The sequence below is a fragment of the Falco peregrinus genome, chromosome 3 (genome assembly GCF_023634155.1).
Source record: "Falco peregrinus isolate bFalPer1 chromosome 3, bFalPer1.pri, whole genome shotgun sequence".
In the NCBI taxonomy this organism is placed as follows: Eukaryota; Metazoa; Chordata; class Aves; order Falconiformes; family Falconidae; genus Falco; species Falco peregrinus.
Genome location: NC_073723.1, coordinates 23,704,412 through 23,731,167, shown reverse-complemented (window position 1 = coordinate 23,731,167; position 26,756 = coordinate 23,704,412). Strand labels below are relative to the sequence as shown.

Here is a 26,756-nt window from a genome sequence, read left to right as displayed (position 1 = left end):
GGAAACTGACCCACCTTATAGCTATGAAATGATAACTTATCAGAAGAGTAAACTGGATGCACAGTTTGTTATAAGTAGTCACAGTCATGTATTAAAATCAAGCAAATTTTGTTAGGAAGGCAGTTACATAGTGAAAATAAGAGCTAAGCTTTTATTTAAAATAAAAACTAGCAAACTATAAATCAGAGATTATATCATTATTAAATCATATATTTTTTAAAAAAAGAAAACATTGCCAGCAACTAATTCTTCTTTTTTTTTTTTTTCCTTTTTGGTGAAGCAATCTTAAAAAAGACAATTAAGCAAAAATTATATTTTCCTATCTATTAGTATAAACAAGTCAAAGGAAATAAGCATAACACTGTGCTTTAGTGGTTGTGATGTATGGAAGTATTTAATTTCTATAAATATGAAGATCAATTGCCACAAGAACCTTCCCCAGCCTAGGTGTCACTGTGGACAGAGGAAACGTAAGCAATGCACCAGATTGCTAAAACCTTTCAAATAGTTTTAAATATCATAGCTTAAGATCTGAAAAGAGATCAACATCTTCATTTTGATCCAATATTGTATCAAAAATATCACTTAACACTCAAATTTAAATTGTTCATCTGTCTGAAGTAGGAAGTTAATAGCTGTACTTTGAAGAAAACCTTCTATATGGAACTGCGTGAAAATAATTTAAAAAACACAACACAAAATAAAACAAAACAAAAATCACAGGTTCTTGACTGCTCTAAGAACTTTCAGTGACAAGCTGAACAAGAGCCTTAATGAGATTTAAAATCAAAGTTGAAGAACAGAAACCTTCAATATGCTAAAATAAGGTTCAATGAAAACAGAAGGTTTTTCTTATGTTCTTCTTCCCTGCTATTTCATTCTCCCAGATATTAACAAGGCCAGTCATGATACTGATTGGAATGGAATTCAAAAATGCAGAGATGAGTATTAGTGGTGCATTGCTAGCACTGAAGCTCATTGCTTTAAACAGATTCTCAAATTGGACAAATACATGCTTTAAAAAGAATTTTAAAAAAAGACAGGATTGATCCTTTCAAAGACAAAATGTCTTTGGGAAATTGTAGTTCCACCAGTGCCAATTGAGAGCTATCTGAAAGTATGAACAGAGTAAACTATTCCCATTCCAGTCCTAATAGGTTTCTCAGATGAGCCTTCACTGTTACAGAGGTTATATAGCAGTGCTCACATTACTGATGTTTATGACAATTTTTATGCGTTTTTCTTCTGTTTTTATAACTGCTATGAGAAAAAGCTGCTCCTGCAAACAGGTTTATAAAAAAAGCTTATGCCTCACTAGACTCCTTTATTAAGGACTAGGTTTTACAGGAGTTATGCACAATCCCTTTGCAAAAATCTGAACTTCATTTGGTGACCACTTACAAGACATTACAGGAAGTTTTCCTGGATCAGAAAGAAATATTACACATACCTCCACACTTAGGAATCGGTCCACTCCACATTACTTTTCCATCCATTAACATGCAAGTAATCGTTTCAGTTCCTTGTGTTTTAATAAATCCTTCCTCACATATAACAGAAATTGAGCTCCCCAGTTGAAAGTTGTCTCCAAAACGCCGAGCATTGATTGGCACTCCAGGATCAGGGCACTCATTATGCCCAAATGCTTTATAAAAGAAAAAAGAAGGGGTGGGGGGAAATAGTGTGTTAACTCTTGCAAGTAAGATGACATTCTTCGGATTTTATTCTGCTAGTAAGAAAATACAAAACATATTAGGAAACAATAAGAAACAAAAGCTTGACTAACAGCAGAACATGTGAACTAGTATAAAATTTGCTTAAAATATAATAAAGTACACCTGCATGAATCTTAGAATGGATGTTACTGCTGGCAGATTTCAGTGATGGCTAAGTTCTCCTTTCCAACAGCCCATCTTATCCAATGTTACAATGGGCCAGAAGCATCCATCAGAAGGGCTGGGCAAGCATCTATGATATAACAACTTAGTCACCTTCTGTATTTTCAATTCACCGTCACAACCATTCAAGCCATACTGACCTCAGCATTCCTGGTATTGCCATAGCCTATTTTGTTTCCTGTACTGAAAGCCAGTGAACAGCTATAAAAGGGGTGATGCTGGTAAAGAAACAAAACCCCTGAAACTTTAACCATATCGTTATGTTTAAGGTCAAAGAAATTACTAGTATGTATAAATCCTTCCAGAATTTCAAGTTTATCTATGGGCAAATTAAACAAATTGTATTTTCCTTGTACATATATAGATACTATAACAAAGATAGTCCATGTCTTCTACTACAGAATATAGCTTACACTGGGAGAACAAAGAAGCTCATCTTCCACCAGAAGTGAGCAAAGTCATATTTTATAGCAAAATCATTAGAAGATATGTATTAATTAGTCAGTATATTTTGATTTTTTATTTATTAAGAAGAAAATTGCACATAAATGTTAGAATTTTTAAAATTTTGAATTTTCAGAGAGAAAAAAGTATTACAAGCACAATATCCACCACCCTCATATAGGATGACTGCAAATTATATCTTCATTAATAGATTTACATATGGAGACATCAGAAAGGACTATGTCCTAAAAAAGTAATTTCCACAATATTTTTCTATAGTTTTACTAATATTTCTGCTAGATAAAACATATCCAAGGTCATCCATAAATTTTTCAACATCTAATATTTCATTAACTTAGCAGAAAGACTTCTCAGCTGTTGTCTTACAGAAATATTAAGAATCATAATAACAGACTAGAGAAAGCATTCATTGGCATTTTGACTTAGGAAATGCCACATATAATGAAAATGAAAATAGTGGGGTTTTTTGAAGAGTTGTCTATCATTTGAGGATAGCATTAAAAAAATGAAACAATCCCCATACTTCTTCATAGGGCTTACAAAACTTTCATAGGGGTTACAAAAATTTTTTCAATACTTTATGCACAGTCACCACTTTTAGCAAGTGGATTGACTGCATGTAGATAAACTTTGACTTCAGGTATAGCTTGGTTGTGTGTGACACCAGTTTATTTAGGCTGTAAAATCAACCCATCACTCTATATTTCAGCTCAGGAACTTGGAGTTGTGGCTGCTCCTGCTATGGAAGCGACTGTACTGTATAGGATGGCTATGGGAGGCAAAAGAGTGAAAGACAACTCTTCCCAACAACAGCAGTCACTTTCTTAGCCTAGCCTAGCTGCAGTTACATTATCTGATGAGTAAAATTCAGTCTGGCTATACTTCAGAAAAGTTTCATAGTGGAGCTGTAATATTATATACAAACCTTCCTAAAAATATTAATATTTTAACCATCATCAATAATTCAAGAAACCATTGAAAAGTTCCTTATGCAATACTATATGTAAAGAGGAGATCCAATCTTCCTGGCATATATACTCATCAACTATCATGATTGCACAGCTACTTTAAGTAGTATTTGGAAAAAAGCCAGGCAGCATAATATTAGCACAGGGTGATGCTGAAGAGCTTTTAGTTCTAATATTAACTGAGAAGGATGTTAAAACCTGCATTTTGCATTAAAAAAAAAAAATGTGAAGGGGAGGAACTGCAGAGATCTCAAGAGATAGAAAGCAGGAACGAAGCTAACCATAACTCATCTGGTCTGGTCTGCTTTGAGAAGTCCTTGGAAATAGTGCCAGAAAAGAGTGGCCCACTAGCACGATTGTTTTGGTAGATTGCCCTATCAAGAGTTTTAGCTGATAAGTCTAGCAATAGCTTTGGAGTAAATGTAACCATTTCAGAGGAAAATATCACAGAAGAAACAAAAGTTAAGATAATTTCAAATAGTAAAGAGATACTTCATTAAAAAAAAAAATATCTTGAAAAATTGTTCTAAGCCAGGTAAACAACTCTCAGGTTATTCAGTACCATCACATGTAAACTCATACTGCTGTGTAGTACATAACAGTTTGAAGAATTCTATCCTGGGAAGTACTGAGACTGAGAAGCGTACCAGAAGGGAGCACCAGCAAAAATGTGCTGTGATGGACATACCCTATCACAGCAATAAGGCAGACTAAGGCAGTCTTTGGATATAAAACCAGCATCTAGGATTCTCAGTGTCTTGGTCTACGGAGCTAAAAATCACTCGAGTCATTTGGCTGATGTCAGAGTCCCACAGTTTGACTTTTGGCATGCTGCCATGTAGTCCATAGGTTTGTAACAAACTATTATGGAAAGATTACTTCTGTAATTTATCAGATTGCAGCTGTCCTTACTGAAGAAAGATTAAGACATATTTTCTGGGGTTATTTTTGCTTTTGTAAGTAGATTTTAAGTACAGAGTTTAACAAATTCATACACACCTCCATCTTAAACATAGCCATAAAAAGAAATAAAAATAAATGTGTTAAGCTACTCAAATATAGGAAAGACTTCCTTAAAATAATTATTTTCAGAGCGGGTGGGCTTCATTATGCAACTGGTAAAAGTTAGTATTCCATTGTTACTTCTTTAAAAAAGTAAATCTGTAATGTTTGGTATTATTAGTGCATACATTAAGTGACTGTTAATTAAAAGATATCATAAACAGACTAGCACATGCCCAAAGACACTGGCAAATTTTTAAAAAGTCTAGAATTTTTTCTGATAACTATATTTATATGGTACTGAAATATTAAAACTAATGTCTTGACAATGTTTGATTAATTGTAATTAAAATTAAATTAAATAAAAAAATCCTAAATATCAGGATTATTCCATACTAATCATCTGTATCTTTAATTTTGACTTTAAATCCTACTTTAATTAACCTGTATTTAGTTCTATTTCTGCAAAATGTAATGACTTGAGAATATCCATTGAAAGGCCTAATTTTTATCCAATAAGACTGCCTTAGACTCTCCAACAATAACTTTTTTCTCATCACTAGATTTAGCACACCACAATGAAACCTTAAAGTAGTAAAAAGAACTCTTATAAATGTTAAAAGGACTAGAAACAGAAGAAAGCATAGAGCAAATGTTACAATTTCTGTTAAGAAACATGGATTCAGTATCCCATTTTCATTATAACTGATTTTATATTTCAATAGCACTGAATAACCCCAGACTTTCCAGTATTTAGTTATGGTACTAAGTTACCTATCTACAGCTCAAAGTTTAGTTTGCAGTGATGACCGGTAGCTATAAAAAAACCACAAGAAAACACCACATTTTCTTCATGCTTACATACTACATTTGTGAGAAACTGCCTGGGGATGAAGCAGCTAAGGTAGAGGCCTGGGAGCTGAAATATAAGACAATATCGGGGAAAAGAAAACTTATTTACACAGTAATCTGGCGTCAGCTTCTCTCTCTCCTTTTCAGATAGCAAGATTTAAGCTAAGTCTAAAGAAATACTTCTCTGAAAGACTGACAAAGTAAACCAAAATAAAACAGAGAGAAACAAAAAAGATGGAGAGGTCAACTATGATGCAAGGTAGAGAGCCACAGGGGAATTTAGTCCTTGCACTTCTATGACAATAATATTAATTATTAACATTCCTTTGAGAAAAATGTGGCGTCTGGGTCTTTCAATTACCAAGCTCACTAAATCTTATTTGATTTTTGGTTTAATGGATTTTTTTAATATATTTTTTCATAGTAAAACATCTTCAACAATAAAGACTATTTTTCTCATAAAGCCAAGCATGTAACACATTCTTCTGGTAAGGAGAGATGTGGGTATAAGGAGAGATGTGGGTACACAGCTCTCCTTCAAAGCATGCAGTCAAAAATTCACTGACATTCCAAGTAAGCCTCTGGAATTCGCATACACTTGGGTGTTAGGGAGAAACACAGGAATGGCACTCATGACATCAGAATTTTGGGAATATCAAAATATCCACCATCTTTTCCCTATTTTGTCTACCTGTTGGCATGGAAAACTACTTTGCTACCTCTACCATCAGGAAAAAAAAAAAAAAAAAGAGAAAAAAATCTGTGAGGTGGGGCAGCACTGGCTGAAGGATGTGATAATCACCCCCATAGCCACTCTCTCATCCCTGCCACCCTACCCTCCTACTATCCCTACCATCTACACACAGTTGCAAGTCTGACACCTTAGGCATTTTCTCCCCTTCCAATTTCCTCCCAGCTCCCCAAAAGGAACAACCTGGCTAAACCTACTCCTTCTCACTTCAGTGCTCAGGTGGCAAAATTTAATTTTGCATATGCTCCCAGGAAAGCTTCATGCTATATTTTTTCAGTGTTATTCAGGGTGTGGGTTTACATATTGCATCATCATGTCTGCCCTAGCTGGGAACATATCCTGCTGGACTTTGGTGTGGGATAAATGCCAAATAGTTTGATAGCAATACAACCCAGGCAGTTCTTCATATGTCCTTCAGAAAAAATGCAAGGATTTTGCCTACAAAAAGCAAGGTGAATAAGCGCTAATGGTATCTAGTAGTGGAGAAGATATTTAATGTCACCTTCAATTATTATGCTGTCAGGAAATGTAGAACCAAGTAGTAAATTTGGAGCTATATATGTTTTTCATTAGTTTCAACCTCTTCATCTCCCCCAGGACCAAACCAAGTGAAATATACAGAACTACATTTTAACAGGAGAATCTCTGGTTCTGTGTAATAGATGAACTAAATACAAAAGGTGACAGAAGATGCTGGTTTCCCTTCCAAAAGCTACAAATATGTAGGTACAATTCAGAGTGCTCAAGACAGAAGCCCAACTACTATTTACTGCAGTTGCTCTGAATGTCAGTCTAGAAATTTCTCCCCCCCTGCCCCATGGCTGTTTTACAGCTCCAAGTTAAAAGTGTATTGATCAGGATATAATAACATGAACTTACCTCCAGCCTATATACAAGCATACCAAGCCAAAGTAATTTAAAACAGTATTTAAGTATTCTTTTTAACATTGTAATGTAGTAGCCAGGCATAACATACAAGCTTTTTACATAAGCATGTAAGCAATTTGATCGTCAAAAGGCAAAGACAGACAGGTGTAGCTGCACATAGAAGTCACCCAAGTAGCAAAGAATTGCTAAACAAAAGACAAGATAAGCACAAGAGACTGCAAATAGGCCAGACATCATCCTGAATACAAAAGGATGACTGGCAAGACAAAAAAGAACAAGGTAAGTAGTACCAGAACAGTAGACCTTTTCTGGGAGTAGAAAAAATAGCTTAAAATCATCAGCCATAAAGAAGGTAAAACACAGAAAGAGAAGACGAGCCTATTGCGCTTTGACTTCTCTTATCAGAGCTCCTACTGCTGCCCACATTAACAGCAGTGACTAGGAGCTAGCATGGACTGCAGCCATCAGCTCCAAAGGATTACATACTTCCACAGCTAAGCTAACATATTTGTATTCAAGATTAACAGGTTTGTACTTATAATGATGGTAATCAATGTTATGTAGGATTTAACCAACAGCACAAAGTGTGCTTTTAACAAATTTAGTAAAGTTTCAAACCACCCTGATTTGTCAGTCTTCTAAAGACTCCCATCATAATGCTTTCTAATGCAGTAAATTATAAACATACACATATTTTCAGCCCTAGCACTGTATTTGAAAGACAATCTAAACAGCTAAATTAGGTATTTGTAGGCATATAGCATTTATTTGCAGACGTATTATCATAGTGTCATTTTTAAATACACGTAACTCTCGTAAACTGTATGTGGAAAATGAAACACACACATACAATAAAAATTACTCTTACTCACTGTTATAAGTGATGTTAAATCCACGTCCTGACATTGAATGGTCAGCCTGAAATTCCAGACGCAAAATATGACCATTACTGGTAAGGTGGGAAGGAACTTCAGCACCAGTAAATGTTCCTATTATAGGGGAATCTGGAGAGTCACCATCCTTAACTGCAAGGAAGTCAAACTGAGATTCCAAGTCAAAGTCATTAAAAGAGAGATGGATTCGGCTCCCTGGGTCTGAAATTATTGTCCAGATACAGTTTAAATTATTCCCATATCCCTCTGGATAATCAGGTGAGAGAACTGTTCCCATTGGTGCAGTGAAATTGGAAAGGCAAGGAACTGCCAAAAAAAGAGAGAAGGAAATTAGATAATAGAATAAAACATTTCAATAAGGAACTATTTTATTATTAGTTTTTTGTAAGAGATGCTTAAACTTGCTGATTACCTCAACTCAATAATTCAATATTTGTTATGATCTGTGAAGGCAGTGAGAAGGTGGGGGTTTTTGTTTTTCCTCTTTATTCCCTTACCCTTAATAAAACTACCTCCCAAACAGAGTCTCCAAGATCATCCTTGTTGCATTGGAAGCCCACAGCAGTCCTTAAAATTTACGCATGTTCAACAATCCTTAATCACTTGGAACCACTTATTTTCTCCTTTAGGGAACTGTTTAGATGAGCAGACCTCTCACTGAGCACATTAAAGGGGCAGAAAGTCAATAGCACCCTTATCTTTTGTTGTTCACACAAAACACAAGAAATTAACTAGCCTCAGAGAGACAACAAAGTTTTCTGGTTATCAGGATAATATTTTATATTCAACTTTTTCAGTTAAGCCACATGAAATTGAGTTGCAGGGATGAAAGCAACTGATTGCAATCAATATATTTGATCTGCACTATTTTAGTGGAAAAGTTAAGAAAAGTGTTGCCACAAATACATCTCACATCATTGGTTTTACTTATGCTGTACAATGCAACTGTAAGAGAGCTATAAATGTCTATGATCATTTAAGTACTAAAACACATTAATATATAATACATGGGGCAAAAAATGTAAATAATTTAGACCTTTGATTACAATTCAGCAACTTCTAATCTAAGGAAATGTGTAAGTGTGGCTATAAACAGTGTATCATACATACAAAATCTACAGAGTCCTATAAAAAAGCCAACAATAAAACATTATATCAAATTACATAAAGATAACTGTTTTAATAGTTGCTAGTAAAAGAAAGAGTATTTTAGCAGTTCTAGAACCTGTCTTGGCCATAATCATTAGGGTAATCCACCACTGAATTAAAGTAAATTTATCCTGTCATCAGATTTATTTGCATTGTGCTAACTCTACAATCAATTACCCAAATTATGACATATAAGAAAAAACATCATAATGTTATGTTTTAAAAAGAATAATAAAAAATATTTGGTACATACAAATACAGATTGGTATGTTCGCAGACCACTGGTTGTTTTCTTGGCAAATGATAGATTTCTCTCCAATTAATTCAAATCCAAACTGACACTCAAACCTTAAAACGTCACGGTTTGAAAATCCATCCCCTTCTCTGATACCATACAATGGTGTTCCAGGATCCCCACAGCTTTCCTTTTCAATTTCTGTTGAAACAAATAAGCAAATTATTTCTAAAATAATAAAACAAATTCCCTGTGTGTGTATATGGTCACATCTAGATAATAACTATACGTTGTTATAAGCAAATGGAAATCATCTACATAAGTTGCTGAAATGCATGACTGAGTTTGATTCTATACTCCAGCTTCTTAAGGATGAAATCAGAATTTCTGACATCTTTGAGTTAACAGAGTACTTGAACTTAAAAGGATATGAGAAAAAGTATTCCTACTTTATTTTGTAAAAATTTAGGGAATAGCAACATTAAATAAATTATCACTTTAGTACATGAGAGTTTATAACTAGCAACACAGACAAGCACCCCACTATGTAAGTACTCAATGTTCCTTACAGCTTAAATTAATGAACCAATGACATAGCAAAAAAAGGGAGTAGTGACACAAACAGAATTTCTCAGAGTCAAAAGAAAGCTATACATAAATATATAAATATTCATACACATTTATATACACACTATTATATATACATGCAAAAATAACTTCACTATACAGAAATAACATTTTACCTCAGTACGCTTAACTGCAAGGTATCTGAATTATTCTTTCCTATTTCTAGAATTGTTACAGCTACAATTCTAGCAAATTATGTACTCTACTGAACTTTCGCTGGCAGAAGCGTGAAAGGATCTTCTAAAAAGCATTTTCACCCATATGCATATCACAGGCTTACAGGGCAATTAAAGCTGGAATCAGAATGGTTTGGGATGGAAGGGATATTAAAGATCATCTAGTTCCAACTGCCCTGCCATGGGCAGGGACACCTTCCACTAGACCAGGTTGCTCAAAGCCCCAGCCAACCTGACCTTGAACCACTTCCAGGGATTGGGCATCCACAACTTCTCCAGGCAACCTCTTCCAGTATCTCACCACTTTCATTATGAAAAATGTCTTCCTTATATCCAATGCAATTCTATCCCCTTTCAGTTTAAAACCAGTTACCCTTCTTCCTATCACTACACTCACTGATAAAGTGTCCCTCCTTATCTTTTCTCTAGGCCCCCTTGAAGTAATGGAAGGCCACTATAAGGTCTCCCTGAAGCCTTCTCTTCTCCAGGCTGTACAACCACAACTCAACCTGTCCTCATATGCAAAGTGCTCCAGCCCCCTGACCATCTTTGTGGCCCTCCTCTGGATCCCTCCAACAGGTCCCTGTCCTTCTTGTGTCAGGGACTCCAGAATTGAACACAGTACTCCAAGTGGGGTCTCACAAGGATATAGTAGAGGGGGAGAGTCACCACCCTTGACCTGCTGGTCCCACTTCTTTTGAGGCAGCCCAGTACGTGATTCACTTTCTGGACTGTAGGTACGCATTGCTGGCTCATGTTCAGTTCTTCATCTACCACTACCCGTAAGCCCTTCTTCTCAGGGGTGCTCTCAATCCACTCTTTCCCCAGCCTGCATTTGTGCTTGAGATTGCCCTGACCGATGTGCAGGACCTTCCACTTGGCCTTGTTGAACTTAATGAGGTGTGCACAGGCCCACCTCTCATCTCAAGCCTATCAAGGTCCCTCTGGATGGTACCCCTGCATTCTCGAGTATGAACCATACCACTCAGCTTGATGTCACCCACAAACTTGCTGAGGGTGTACTCAATCTCACTGTCCATGTTACTAACAAAAATGACAATGGTCCCACTACAGACCCCTGAGGGACAACACTTGTCATTGGTCTCCACTTGGACATCGAGCCATTGACTCTTTGAGTGTGACCACCCAGCCAATTCTTTATCCACAGAGTGGTCCATCTGTCAAATACATGTCTCTGATTTAAGAGACAAGGATGTCTTGTGGGACAGTGTCAAATGCTTTGCACAAGTCCAGGCAGATGGTGTCGGTTGCTCTTCCCTCATCCACTACTGCTGTAACACCATCATAGAAGGCCACCAAATTTGTCAGGCACAATGTGCCCTTAGTGAAGCCTGCTGGCTATCACCAATTACTTCTCTGTCCTTCATATGTCTATGTTCCAGGAGAATTTGCTCCACGATCTTACTGGACACAGAGGTGAGACTGACTGGTCTGTAGTTCCCCATGTCTTCCCTTTTCCCCTGTTTAAAAACAGGAGTTATGTTTCCCTTTTTCCAGTCAGTGGGACCTTAACTGGACTGCCACGACTTCTCACATATGATGAATGGTGGCCTAGCAACTTTATCTGCCATTTCTTTCAGGACCCGCAGATGCATCTCATCCGGTCCCATGCAGCTGTGCACCTTCAGATTCCTTAAATGGTCTTGAACCTGCCTGATCTTCTGCAACAGTGAGCAGTACTTGATTCTCCCAGTTGCTGTCTTCGTATTCTGTGAGTTGGGTCATGTGACTAGAGCACTTGCCAGTGAAGACTGAGGCAAAAACTTTGAGCACCTCAACCTTCTCCATGTCAGTTGTAGCCACGTCTCCCATTTCGCTCATCAAGGTGGTACAGTTTCTTTCACCTTCCTTGGTTGTCCTATGTACCTGAAGAAACCCTTCCTTGTTATTTTTCCCATTCCTAGCCAAGTTAAGCTCCAGTTGTGCCTTGGCTTTCCTGATCTCCTCCCTGAGGTGCCCTGGAAGTGACCTCAGCATATCTCTAGGCCAGGCTCCTGCTCAAAGCAGGCTTAACAGAGGTCAGACCAGGTTGCTAAAGGCTTTATTCAGTTGGTTCTTGAAAACCTTATTCAGTTGGTTCTTGAAAAACCTTCCCAGATGGAGACTGTTCTGGGCAACCTGTTTCACTTCCTGACTGTCCACATGGGAAAAAAGTTTCCTCCTTATATACAGTCTGAACTTCTCTTGTTCTAAATTGTGCCTATTGTCCCCTCATCCTTCCATCATGTACCAATGTAAAAAGCCTGCCTCTGTCTTCTCAATAACCTCCTGATGGCTACTGCCAGGCTGATATTGCCTCACAGGACAAGTACTCCAGCCCCTAATTGCCTTGGCAGCCCTCCACTGAGCTCACTACAGTTAACCAATATCTCAAAATTGGATGGAATATTCAAGATGGAGTCTAAGGAAGTTAAAATAAGAGAGAATCATAATTTCAGTCAGTCTGTGCTCTTGTTTGTCCAGTCCAGGATCCTTTTGACCTTCTCAGCTTTCTGTCTGCCAGGGCACCAAGGCCTTTTCTGAAGAGCAATTTCTCAGCCCTTTCTATGTACAGGAGTTATTAATTCCCAGGTGTAGGTCTTGGCACTTGCCCTTGTTGAAGTTCATAGAACTCCTGTAACCCAATTCCACTGGAGGTCCCTCTGGATAGCAGCACTGTTCTTGAGCACATTTGACTGTCTCTCCCAATTTGATGTCACCTGCAAACCTGATGAGAGTGCACTTCATAGCCTTTTCACAGTCACTAACAAAGTGGAATATCCCAGAGTAGATTCCTGTGGTACTCTTCTTGCTCCTGGCCTGCAGTACAGTATGGTCCATTAACCTCCAGCCTGTTTGGTGTTGGTTTTTCTGTTGTTTTTGTTTTGTTTCCCCCCACCCTCCGGAGGTGGAGAGGTGTTTGTTTGCTTGTTTGTTTTTGTTTTTTTGTTGTTTTTTTTTTTTCTTTTTTTTTTTTTTTTTTCATTCATCCAGTTATCTCTAATAGTATTCTTGCATCCAGGTCAGGATATCATATTCACATATCCAACTGTGGAGTGGACAGAGTGAAAATCCTTGATAAGGCTGAGGTAGGCAACATCCAATGCTCTCTCCTCGTTCAGTGACCTAGTGATTTATTACAAAAAAGCAATCAGCTTGGTCAGGTGTGATTTATCCTTGATAAATTCATGCTAGCTGTTCACAGTCACTTTCTTCATGTGGAAATGGCTTCCAAGAAGACATGATCTGCAGTTTCCTCAGGAACTGAAATAAAGGTCAGTACAGTTGCACAGGAAAAGCTTTTGGCTTTTGTTGAACATCATACCTCTTTTTTACAGTCTTTGGGGATCTCTCCTAAGCTCAACAAACTGCCAAAGATCATAGAAAGTGGCCTTGCATGGAGATTCACCAGCTCTCTCAGCACACTTGGACAGTCTGTTATGTCTTAGAAACTTGTAAAAAAAGATGTAGTGCTCAAGATATGAAACATAGGAATACATTCATCCCCTACAAATACAGGAAATATGGGATATAGGTAATTGAAATTTAGAACAATTTTTTTTCCTTGTCTATCCCAAGTGTCACAAACTTCTTTCATAAGGGATCCTAACTATAAAAAGAACAGAAATCTCATAATTAAATTAATCACCTGTAATAATAATAATAGCATCAAATATCCCTACAATTTTTTTTCTTGAAAGGTCTTGCTGTCACTTTTCCACACTTCCTCATTCGGTAGTTTGAGTATGATAAAAAAAAAAAAAACCACCAACAAAAACAATAAAACCAACAAACAAACAAAAAAACCCCCACAAAACCCCAGCAAATATTCTGAATTTAACTCAAATAATTTTTCTGGGGTCATATTGCCAGTAGCATACACCTCATTTTTTAAAGATTTCAGCTATTAGTGGTCTGAATACAATGGAAATGTGACAAGAAAATAAGGAATATTCCATTTCAACAAGGAATATTAAAAAGAGTTGAAGATTATTTAAAAAAAAACACGCAAATTTCACATATTTTAAAGACTTTAGCATTTTGTTTGATTAAAGAAAAATCAAAACCAACAAAACAAAACCATCTAACAAAAAAGCACATCAACATTTCTTATTGCTTTACTTGTATTTGTTCAAACAGTTTTAGGAAAATAAGATAATTCATAGTTTAAAAAAGACAAAACCAAGTTGAAGCCAGAACATAGACCTCCAGTAAAAGTTAAAGCTGTCCTGAGGAAACAACGTAAGATAGCCCAAAAAAGAAAATCTCACGCCTCTGATTGTTAATGTGAAACCTAAAGAAGTACTCTGTTTTAAACTGCTGAAGAAATACCAATTTTTCCTGGGCTGTCCTGGTAGACTAATAATATTCTAAGCACCCAAGTACTTCACTTTTCATCTGAGGAAAAAATGTATTCTATAAACTAGTTCTCCAACAAGTGATTACATCAACTAACTTAAAGTAGTTTTCTTCACAGAATATATGCCAGACAATAAATGTATTTATACCTACTTATATTTATTCTTTTTGAGGAGTACTATACTGATGTAGCTGGGCCAATGTCTTTCTCTAATTATTATTTTATCCTAAATAGCAAGAGTTTCCATGCTTTTTTGTCAATTTTAAAAAGATATATAGCAGAGCAAAGCTGATACAGTGAGCTTCCTCATCTTGTCTTCTATCAGACATCCCTATTAAGAAGGCCTAAGAAACTTATTGTGCATTCAAAAAATTCTTAGGCAGAGTATAATTATTTACAGAAGTTAGTTGGAACAAAATTACTATTTTCCTTTATTCTATGTGACTGCTGCATTTGAGAGATTATAGTCATAGGCTTATATTTCATTTGCTTTCATAAACAGAATTAAGTTGACTAAAACTGCCATTCATGTAACTTCTCAAATGAGAGAAACCATGCAAAACCCCATTCACACTTATTTATACTTATAGCAAATCTCTATTACTTTAATCTTTGCTTCATGGTTTGCTAAATTTCATGACATCAGTTCATTTCTTAATTTGAAACATAATATTTTTGTCATTAGTTCTCCTTAGGAGAAGAAATGATAGGGTTTGGGGTTTTTTTTGTTTATTTGTTTGTTGGTTGGTTTGTTTGGATTTGTTTGGGTTTGGTTGGGTTTTTTGGTTGGATTTTTTTAAATTATTATTTATTTAAGTGCAAATACCTTTTAGATTTGTTTAGAGAATATGAATAATCTTCCTTTGAAATAGACAGGGAAAAAAAGATACTGCCTACTGAGTTTCTGTCAGAATATCACATTTTGAATAACACTATTTTAGGAAAGACCACTATTTTGTCTATGTTTGAAGTCACTAAGAGAGAAAATTATATTCACATTCTTATTTTTTACTGCTAGCTTTACTACTTTTGTTTCAGCTTCCCTGCACTGCATATTTGTTTCAACAGCTCCTACCTAAGAAGTTACATTCGTAGCCTGACAAAGTCTCGTTTCTTGATAAACTTGCACAGTTCCTCATTGTAAATAATCCATTTATAATAAATAGGAATTATTTCGTTTTTTGAGATTAGCAAAAGAAAGAGTAAGTTTTCAAACAGCTCAATTATTAATGCCATATTTTTATTTTTATTTTTTTACAAAATGATATAAAATCGGAAACTTCAGAATGAGCCACCTAATAGTGAAAAGAAATAAAAGGTATTATGGGCTACCCTCCTGGAACATAGCTTGAATTCCTACCAACAAAAGTGTGTGTTAAGGGTTCACCACTTTAACATTTTAGTTGACTAAAAATGTCACTATTTATAAAAAAAAATCCTGCATATAATGCACATATATAATAAAGTTGCAATTCACGGCAGAAGTTGCTATAGAGTATATTTTAGTGGAAATGCTATTTCTACAGGATATTGCATAGTATAAGTATTTGGAAGAAGTTTATTATATATAATGACTACCTTTGAAAAGTTAAAAGTAGTATTGCTTAAGGACATTTTGTATTTTATTTTCTGGTTACTTTGTATTTTAACATTCTGGTTTATGCTCTTTTTTTATAACTTATTCCACTTTCTGAGATTTGCAGTTCATGTTGGCAACAATAAGAGATGGCTGCAGTGGATTTTCCTTTTCCTGTGGTCTCTAGTACTGACTAACAAATCTGTTATACAAAAGACAAGCATTGTTATTTGTTCCTAAGGAAAAAAAATTTCACACTTATGCTAATATTATTTCCATTAGATAATCCCTTTTTTTGTACCTTTATAAAAAAAAAGAGAAGCACCTCTAAGTATAATTACATTTTTTTAAATGTGTTAATAATGAATCAGGCATGATCTTTTCTGGTTTAAGGCTTTTGAGAGGGGAAAAAAATATCTGTTCTTCTTTTCAGAAGTTATTTCACATAGAAAGGCATTAACAGTAAAAGGAGGCATGATTTCTGGTGATGTTAGAGAGCTAACATTTTTAAAGAAAAACTCCTGTTGAGACTGTTTAGGATACTTATTATTTTGAAAATCTGGTATACACAATTGATAAGTTTGTGGCTGCAGTGCACTGAATGGAGCTTATAATTGCCAACATATTTTCTAACAAGAAATATCAAGAAAAAATATCAAATTAAGGGGAAAATAAAAGAAAAATAGAAAAAAAATTAAATTAACCTTCTCCTTTTGTTTTAAATTAGCCTTTTGTGGTTTTTTTTTTTATATCTTACTGAAATATTCTTTAAATTTCCAAGTCGTGGTGTACTGACAAGAAAGTCAAAAGCTACAGTAGCTACCGGTATAGGGGAAGCAAGATAGGAATGTTCTTTTTCTCTTGCCCTCTGTCTTTGTGAAAGACAGGCACATTCTCGATGGAGGTGACTAAGTGTGCCTTGGGGAAAAGAAATGGTCTTTTAGTACATGAATACGTTTTGACAGATTCACACTGGAATTAGGGCTTGAAGAGGTAACTTGTCTATCTTTTCCCTCCTGTAACTCAAGGCAAAATAAAAGATAAGAATGTGATTCTTATAAGGAAAACAACTTTGAAAGAAAAGATATGACTGGTGCACAGTTGAAAAGCATAACATTGAAGACTTGCTATCACTTCAGCAGAGATTCAGAATCTAGTACTTCAGTGAAATACCAGACAAAGACCAATCACTCTCTACTCAATAGCATTTTTTGTTTCACTGACCAAATAAATGCAAATATGACAAACAACTACATTTGTTTTGTCATTAGTAAGATTGCATTTGAAATCATTATATGCTCTTTCTTGCAAAAAAGCATACTGTATTAATTAAATACTATGTGAAAAGAAACAAGAGTTTCAGTATGTAGTTCAAAAAGAATGAAGCTGGCTGATATTTGAATTTGTTGTATCAAAAGCTACAACCATTCACCATCATATATTAACAAAGTGATTATTTTGCAGGACAATGGGGAAAAATCATTGTAATCCCATTCGGAATCACAAGGGTATATATAATCTCTATATACATTACTGAATACACATTACATATCTGATTCAGTTGTGAATTTGACGTTCCAGTGTTCCCACTGCAGGACTTGCTTATTCAAAGAGCTAGGAAAAGATACCATTATATATTTGTACAACATTTGTTCTCAAAACATAAGGAACCACCAGCAGCATAATCATCTGTATTGGGTTTGCGTGGCAAGATTTTGGGGTTGGGGTGGGGAGTGGGCTACAGGGGTGGCTTCTGTGAGAAGCTGCCCCTATATCTATGCCCCTAGATCCAACGCCAGCTGGCTCCAAGATGAACTCACTTGCTGGCCAAGTCTGAGCCCATCAGCAGTGGTGGCAATGCCTCTGGGATAACGTATTTAAAGTGGAATACCTGCACAACAGAAACTGCAATTGCAGGAGAGAAAGGAGTGAGGCTGTGTGAGAGGAACAGCCCTGCTGACCCCCAGGTCAGTGCAGGAGGCAGGAGGTGCCCCAGGCGCCGGAGCAGAGGTTCCCCCCCAGCCCGTGGTGCAGCCCCCGGTGAGGCAGGCTGTGCCCCTCAGCCCATGGAGGGTGGCGGGGGAGCAGATCCCCACCTGCAGCCCGTGCAGGGCCCCACACCAGGGCTGTTATTTCTCTAGCAAATAGCAAGTGTTATAACATGGATTGAATCTTGCATTGAGCTCAAATACAAACAGGCTGGAATGTCTGTATCAAAACCATGAGAAAGTACACTCCACAGGACCTCTGGCTGTGCCTGAGTGCCCCATGAGAGACCCACCAGTGTATCACAGCACCTTCTTAGTGCTCTTGGGTTCCCTCACAGAAGAAACAGGTAGGCAAGGGCAGGAAAGAAGAGGAGGAGGATGATTTACGCATGTAGTCAGGTCTTGTCCCTGTATGAATTCACAAGATGTTTAGTGTCTAATGTGTTATATAGTACACCTGTCCAAGGGTATAGAGTCTGTGAAATTCTATGGAGAAAAAATAATAATAATAATAAAAAAAATCTATAAAAGAAGCAGCTTTTCTTTCCTTGCTATGTAGGCAGTGATAACCTTCTACACCCTTGCTGAATTGTGCCAGTTTTCAGGGTACTTCTCATTTCCTGATTAAGTAAAGTGACAAGCCACAACACGAGCGTTTTACTAAGAAAAAAAGCATAATTAATTGAGGGAGGGGAATGGGGCTAAGGCCACTTATGGGAAAGTCCGATGGCTTTCCTCTTAGAATCCAGTGGGAATTCAATGGCAGCCACCATTGAAAGTAATATTTTATGTATATCGTAAGTGCTCAATAAACCTAGGAATAACTGTTTACAGCCATTCCTCATGACAATAGATTTTTCAGAGGGACAGCACTATATCTGCATGATTTTTATGGTATAATTTTTCTCTTTTTCTACTATAAGCAGAACAAAATTATGAAATATTTTTATATTACATATTCTAGGTACTTATAGATTTTATGAATATACATAATTCCTTCTTTTCCGATTCAGTGCCATGTTCTGTCTTTTAAAGATGAGTTTACTACTCAGCCAGCAATAAGCTGGCCCAACTAATGAATGAGCCACATGGGGCTTTACATAATAACTGCACCTCCAATAAATTAAGTTCCTCTCTTAATTGAGGTTTGGAAAATGAACTGTTCTGTAGAACTCTATCCACACAAACAGTTTAATAGCACGTGTGACTTCTCATTCATATTAACAATCACAAAAGCCAGTGTTCAATGCATATTTGGGGGGAAAAACTGCTGTGAAATAACACAGTGTTGATTCAAAAGATAAACAAAAATGTTAAAATACTCGCAGCTATAAGTTGCATCTCTCTTCTCTTTATGGAATAGTCTTTCTAATTTAACTCAAGACAATGTGTTTTCCACAACACTTTAAAACACATTAAAATTTACAGACACCAGTCTTTAGTTTTGTGCTACCAGAAATTTTAAATTATACTATTTGCTAAGTTTTAAATATATTTTCTATAACATTCTACTAGGTATTACCTTGCTAGCATCTCCCAGTACTCACTTTGTATAAAGTTATTCAGAATATTCAAAAGCCCACCTAGTTAAACAGCTGAGACATTAAGCCTAATTTCATCCAAGAGCATAAACAAAAATACTTAAATTTTAAAAAAAAGAAATTATAGTCTGTATACAGAGGTTTATCACCATGCTTAGCAGTATTTAGATCCAACAAAAAAACAGCCTACCCTGATAACAAATTTGAGTCCTAATTTACAGGAGCATGTAAGGATGCTTTTATCTTTCAGTACCTGCTTTGGGACTGGGGTAGAGTTTTAAGTACCACCCATAATAAAAACACTGGCTGATTTGATGCCTGAATTAATGAGAAAATATAGTTTAATAGGCAGAAAAATATCAAGATTACTCATACCTACTCTGTTACCTTACACAAAATGGACTGTCAAACATATTTTAGCTTATAAACACTTACTATTTACAAACTTTTTGTAAAAAATACAACCTTCTTTACTGCCTCAAAAAAACAAAGCATGAAGAAATCATTAGCTCCAGAAGGATAATTATTTACTAGAATATTTGGCTGTATTAAACCAACACAGTTTTAAAGCATTGTGTAATTTAAGCATACAGTTAATGTAAAACTTTTAACTCTTACTTGGATTATTAATTTTGTTTATGAATTCTACAGATCATGATGCTTTCCAAATTTCAACATAATATGAATGTGCATTCAACAAATACTAAAGATATCTCGCCCTATCTTTATGTCTAAAGCTATATCTGAGGATGAACCTATTCATTCACATTAGAGGATCATAGATTACTACAGAATACTGCCATCTCGAGCTTTTTGTATATTTGTTTGTTTTCCTTGCAGTAGCCATTTTGTCCTGTTCCTCATGTATTTGAACAGGGAGGGCTAAACTCCACTGAAAAAAAAAAAAAAGTATGCAAAAAATTAAAATTGGGCCAAACTGGTGATGAAATTAGAGTAGCATAACATGAATAGAAAAGTCTGCTTCATTTCTGGGTTCCATATGGCTTCTAAAAAAATAATCCAGTAATAAAAATATAAGGAAGTTGGGGGGGGGGGGGGGGGGGGAGTGAGGGGAGGAGATGGGAAAATTATAATTGCATTTCAGCTCCATATCCAAATCCCCAAATACAGGCAACTCCTCTAAGAGATCTCTGCAATTTACTTTGTACAGGGAGCAATAAAAAAAATAAGTGTTTCAGAGAATGCAATAGATACAATACTGAAAGGCAATTAAAATTACTGTTAACGAACTTGAAGGCCAGAGACTCTATTAAAGGTTTTCTCAGAGACTCAAATCTGACTAGCTAGAAGATTTTTGATATCATAAATGCCATACAGCTAAGTAGACCATAAAATCCAGCAAGAAATTCTTAAAAAGAATAGGTCAGCTGAAACATATGAACATAGACATTTCAGCGTACAAAGATTATAGAGAAGATCATACAGAACATTTTGTAGACTTATTACTGGAATCCTCTGAAGCCAGTGACAAAGGCATCATTGACACGGTAAGTTTTGAATGTCATGTCTTCATTTTATGTTACATACAATTAATAGTATAATGGACATTGGAGAAAGTAGCCATTCAAGTAAAAAATACAGGAAATAAATATGTAGCCATTATAATATGCACAGTTATAAGTATTAAAATAAACAGTAGTAGTAGTATAAAACATACAGAAAAAGCTGTATTGTATTTGGTTTTCATACTACACTAGAGGCATAGAATAGATTCCCTGGGTTATCTAAAAGCTAATTTCCATACCTCACCTTTTTCATCAGTACTTTCATTTCTGTCAAACTTTACCTCAAATTTGCTCTTCACTTTGACTTTGGATTAATTTATTATTAAATCTGTATTTTCTGGGTTGATGCTGATAGTATTTTGATTCATTTCAGGTAACTGAACTGAATAAATAAAATATTAACCAATCCTTTATTGGTATGTGTTCAGTCACCAACATTTTAGCTTTTGGGCGGTTGGTTTGTTGTTTGTTTGGGTTTTTTCCCTAAAACCTTAAATAAAACAATAAACATACCAAAATCTAAATAAAAGTACATATTTTTTTATTCCACTGATTATTGTGCCCTGGGAGCATTACAGTGACCAAAAGAGAGGAAAGTAGCTAGAAGGCAGTAACCATGTACCAATACTAGAGTATTGGAGCATATCAAAGAAGTTAGAGAAATGGGTAGTCCCATTTTTCCTCTTTCAAATTCCTTCTTATACCATTTCCTTGATTTCTGTGGAAACATTGCTACATCCCAGTATCTTGTTAATTCCAAATCTTGCAAAAAACAGAGGGTATTTTATTATTGATAACATTTTACTTAAAGTTGTGAGATGCAGCAGCAATGTTTGTCTTCCACCTATCTTGCATTCAAGAGACTTCTGCTTCCTGCATAACTATTTCCCAAAACCCTATCAGTATGACCTTCCCCCTTTAGGCTTATTGCAGTAGTACTTGTTTTGTTTCAGTATAATTTTGATGTGAAGACAAGATGCGCGTCAGTGGAGGCACGTTTTATCCTTCCACTATGTTCTTCTCAAGCTGCAGTGTGTATATACGTCTTTATATTCCTGTTTGCCTACTCAATCCTCTTTGCTCCTGAGCCACTACTTGAATCAACCACATCCTTCCTCTTCAGCTGATTTCCTTTTACCAAGAATCTAGAGAATGCACTGACAGGAGTTACGTTACATTTGCTCTCATTAACACAGCTACTTCAGCCTGGAGGAACTGCATTTGGGCTTAATTAATTCCTGGAAGCTTTTCCTGAATGTACCTGACTTCAGCTGGACTGAAGATGGATCACTGGATAATTTGAAGAAAGTTTCATGCAACTGTCAACATTTTTACTTTAAAGGTTGAAATACAATTCCACATTCTGGTGTGCTACACCACACAGTTACACTTCAAAAAAATAAAAGTAGTTTTGTTGAAGACAGAAAACAGCTATCAATTTCAGCAGCTCTCCCTACGTGACTTCGAATAGCAGACAACTATGTTGTTAGCTTTCTTTATGAACTATAGAAACCAGGTGCTAGCAAGAAAGAATAAATGAAAAAATAAAACAAAGGAATCTTATCTATGTCTGCAACCCTTTACATGAACAGTTCCAATGAGAATACACAGAATATTCCTTAGACCACTGGTTACAGCTTGGCCTGTCAAAAAGAAATAGTAATGTCAATAGGACAGTCACCATATGCAGAAATATTTGAAATTGTTTTTAAGGTAGCGTTATGCCTAAAATCCATTAATTAGCAGGTACATAAATTCTGTGATTTCTGTGTCTGAATCCTCTTTAAGTGAATATGAGTTTTCTCATTTTAAAATAAAGATGGTTTTCTTCCACAGACTAAATAATTCGATTTCAGTGAGGAAAACTATAAGCATGTTGTTAATGACCATAAAAAGATTGAATTTGTAGAAAATGCAGTCTAAGTTATGATAAAAACATGCAATATACTACTATACTAATATGAGCATCAGCAGGAAACTCATTTGTCTCATTGCTGATTTGACTAAAGCATTTCACTTTTTAGAACATCTTCAGGAAAACAGAATGTTTCAATAGACTCAATAGCTTCATCTCCATCTGTCATTATGCTTTTGAAGATCACACAAATGAAAATGAACTATTTCAGTGAGGGGGGGGTTCTGGCACTATGGAAGTAAAGCAGATTTGTACACACACTGTTGATCCTTCCATTCTGAATAGTGTTGTCCTTTTTCTTCTTATATGGTAAATGTGTGTGTATAGAAGTCCAAACTCAAGATTACTGAAGCTATCATCCAGAATTTATCTCTTGACACATCCAGAGTTTATCTGTTGACAACTGTGAATTTATTTGCAGCTAGCATATCACCTGTAGAACCTTTAAAATCTGATGTTACTCTTACTGACAATATCAAGGCAATGTTTTCAACCTGCACAAGCTCTGCAACTCTTCTTAATTGCAATCAACAAATCCTGTCCTCCAATGCTGTGAATAATTCCATAATGGTTATCTGCAACATATTCTGAATATATGTCTGACTATACAGCACTAACCAATTTTAATTTGGTAGTAACTTTATTGTCATTAGAAATTCCTAATTTTGCTGAGCTAAACATCTAGTCAGGATGCAAGACTTTCAGTTCTGAATGCTTTTGCCTTTGCTGAAGGTCACAAAACAGAGCAAAAAAAGTCTGTAAAGAAAGTTACCAATTCCTATTAAAAAACTGAAACAAAACATGCTGCACCTGGGAGCTGCTCCACTCAAATGGGAGTAATAACCTGAATGGTAAAAATAAATACCTACACAACACTGAAAAAACCAGTAGCTATGGGAAATGATAGAACACCCTGAACTTCTCAACTAGAATTAGACAACATGAATTACACAGCAAGAGACTGACAATTATCATTTATAATGATATTTGTTCTTCAATATCAACTTTCTTTTTAATCTGCATCTGTCTATTGTCTGTTGACATTTGCTTAGAGAGTTAGCACACCACTAAAAAATATGTGTCTATTGGGGGGGGTCTGTACCAGCAAAAGCCTCCTGTCTGTGACTTGCATTACTCACTCTAGCCACTGTTACATTATGTTATTTCAAATCATGTTATAATATGGTGTATTACTATTACTACCCTTGTCAAAATTATTTATTCATCACATATACTTTATATGGGATTTCACTCATGTATTCCACTTCTCCAAGTGGTAAAATTCCATTACACTGCTGTTTCCGAGTGGTCTCTATTTCTGCACAGAGCTTTGGCTTCAGATGGCTTTGGACTGTTTATGTGGCTTGCTTTCTTCCTCAGGGTTCTGGTCCCATGATCCTTCATCCCACCTCTTTTCAGTTTGGTCAGTTATTCCCTTCTGTCACAAAGCAATCATATCTTTCCAAAAGGAAACTCAGGCAGACTACAGAGAAAAACAAAATCACAAAAAATCCCAACCTACAAAACCCAGAACAAATACTGCCCTCCCCCAAGCACTCAAAAAAAGACAATTCCCAGATTCACTAGAAAAAAGCAGCAGGATTTGCTCCTATTAAAAACATATATTGAGTTTGTATTGTATTTAGATGACAAGGGTTTGGTAGCTGGGGGTCTGCAGAGATGAACTCTGTGAGAAGAGGGTGCCCCCATGCTGAACAGTCCCAGTCTGCTCCAAGAAGGACTTGCTACTGGGTAAAACTGAGACCATCAGCAATGCTGGTGGTGCCTGTGCAACAACGTATTTAACAAAGGGCAAAAAAATTCTGCAAAGCATCTGTGTGAGAGAGGAATAACAGTGCAAGAGAAACAACCCTGCAGAAATGAATGCAGTGAAAGAAGGGGAGGAGTGTTCCATGTGCCAGAGCAGAGATTCCCCTGCAGCCCCATAAAGATGACCATGGAGCAGTAGGCCATCCCCCTGCAGCCCATGAAGTTCAGTCTATGCTGGAGCAGATACTCACACTGCAGCCCATGGATGCAAGCCCATGCAGCAAGTGAATATCCCCTGAAATAAGCTGCAGCCTGTGAATAGCCCACACAGTACCAGGCTCCTGCCAGAATCTGTGACCCCATGAAGAGGAGCCATCAAAGGAGTAGGTTTTCTGGAATGATCTGTGGTCCATGAGGGATCCATGCCTAAGCAGTTCTTGAAGGACTGCAGCTCATGGGAAGAACACATGCTGGAGCAATTCTTGAAGAACTGTAGACCATGGGAAGGATCCCATGCTGGAGCAGGGTGAGAGGAAAGAGTAGCTGAGATAAAATGTTACTAACTGACCACTGTCACAGCATTCTCCAAACTAGCCAGCTGCAACAAGGTCTTTTACTATCTCACACCAGCATACTCTTCATGCCAAGCCCTCTGCTGCCTTCTCCTAGTCTTTCCTCATCTAGGGCATGCACGTGCTTGCTCTTTCTGTCTTTTCTCTCTGCTTCTTCCTCCTCTCTCTTCCTGGCTGCTCTCTCTTCATTGGCTCTCAACCCCTTAACAGAACCAGCCACAGCTGCACCTTATCTACATCGGCCAACCCAACACCCCTGAAGCCAACCCACAGCTGTATATTATCAATGCTAATTAACCCAGCTTCATTCCTTTACAGACCACAATCCCAGTTTCCCATCCATCTGCACTGCTTGGGGAAAGAAGAAGGTAGAAGTGTTGGGAATGAAGGAGTGAAGTTGAGCTTGGGAAAAAGAGGGGTTGGAGGAGTGTTTTTACTATTGTTTTTGTTTCTCACCATCCTACTTTATATTTAATTGGCAGGAAACTGAATTAATCTTCCCCTAGTTGAGTCTGTTTTGTCTGTCATGGTAACTGGTGAATGATCCCCCTGTCCTTATCTCAACCCATGATTTTTTTCATCTTATTTTCTTCCCCTGTCCTGCTGAGGAGGGGCAGTGAGAGCAGCTTGCACACACGTGGCAGCCAGCCAAGTTTATTCACCACAGAGTTGCATCTAAATTTCATCTAAATGCGGTTGTTGCATGTAGATTTTTTTCACATTAGAAATGGAGTGGTCTCACCCCCAGAAAGAAAAGAAGTATGGCTATTAGTTCTGATTAGAATACAGCTTGGACTAAGCTCTTTGGGATATTTAGTTTCTATAACTAAAATCCTCTTAAACAAGTAAGTCTATGCAAATTGGAATTTTACAAACTGAGTCTGGTTAGGTATTCACCCCCTTGCCAAATTTCAGGTCACAGATCCAATGTGCAAGAATGTTAGAACTTATCATAAAGGTTGTAAGATTATTTTTAATGACTACAAAAGAATGTATTTTCCTGGAGTCATGTTCTCCAAAGCTACTGAAGCATTTTGCCTGAAGTTGCCCATAAACACTTTAAGTGAGACAGCCACTAATTACAGATCATTTCAGTCCAAACAGTTAAAGCTCAGTTTTTAAATGGTAAAATAAAGAAGAATTAAACTAGGTCTTATCTTACGTAGAAAATGATGATTCAATTTCAAAGTAATGCATCACCTTCACCAATAATATGCTATTATTATTTCACTGTTATGTTTAAAATATACAAATTAGAGAGAAAAGATTATTTGCATGTGGATGGGAGAAGATTAAGTAAAATTAAGTAAAATACTTCCCCCAGTATGTAAAATACTGTCAAGATCATTACTATGACTGTGTATCTAAGCTGTTAGGAAGAATACTTAAATACTGGAGAGGTGTCAATGTGGTGATGAGAGTAAATTTTCTAATCTGTGTACTGAAGTAAATCTTAGTCTATAAAATAGATAAGTGACCTACTTTTAGTACATAGCTGAACATCAGAAAGACTTAAGAGATATCTAAAGAGCACAAACCCAAGGTATAAAATTCCAAATTGTACGTATGTTCAGTTTGATATCAAATATTTTAAAGAATAAAAG

At 36.4% G+C, this 26,756-nt stretch overlaps 1 protein-coding gene across 3 annotated transcripts in view; it reads right to left on the bottom strand.

Annotated features, from left to right (window-relative positions):
- CSMD3 (CUB and Sushi multiple domains 3) overlaps window positions 1-26,756 on the bottom strand; it is a 725,287-nt gene that overhangs the window by 304,752 nt on the left and 393,779 nt on the right. For all 3 annotated transcript variants that reach the window (XM_055800728.1, XM_055800729.1, XM_027777765.2), the window contains 3 exons: window positions 9,120-9,302; window positions 7,697-8,023; window positions 1,451-1,645 (listed from right to left, as the gene is read on the bottom strand). In XM_055800728.1, coding sequence (XP_055656703.1) covers window positions 1,451-1,645; window positions 7,697-8,023; window positions 9,120-9,302 — 705 coding nt within the window. The remainder of the gene's footprint in view (window positions 1-1,450; window positions 1,646-7,696; window positions 8,024-9,119; window positions 9,303-26,756) is intronic.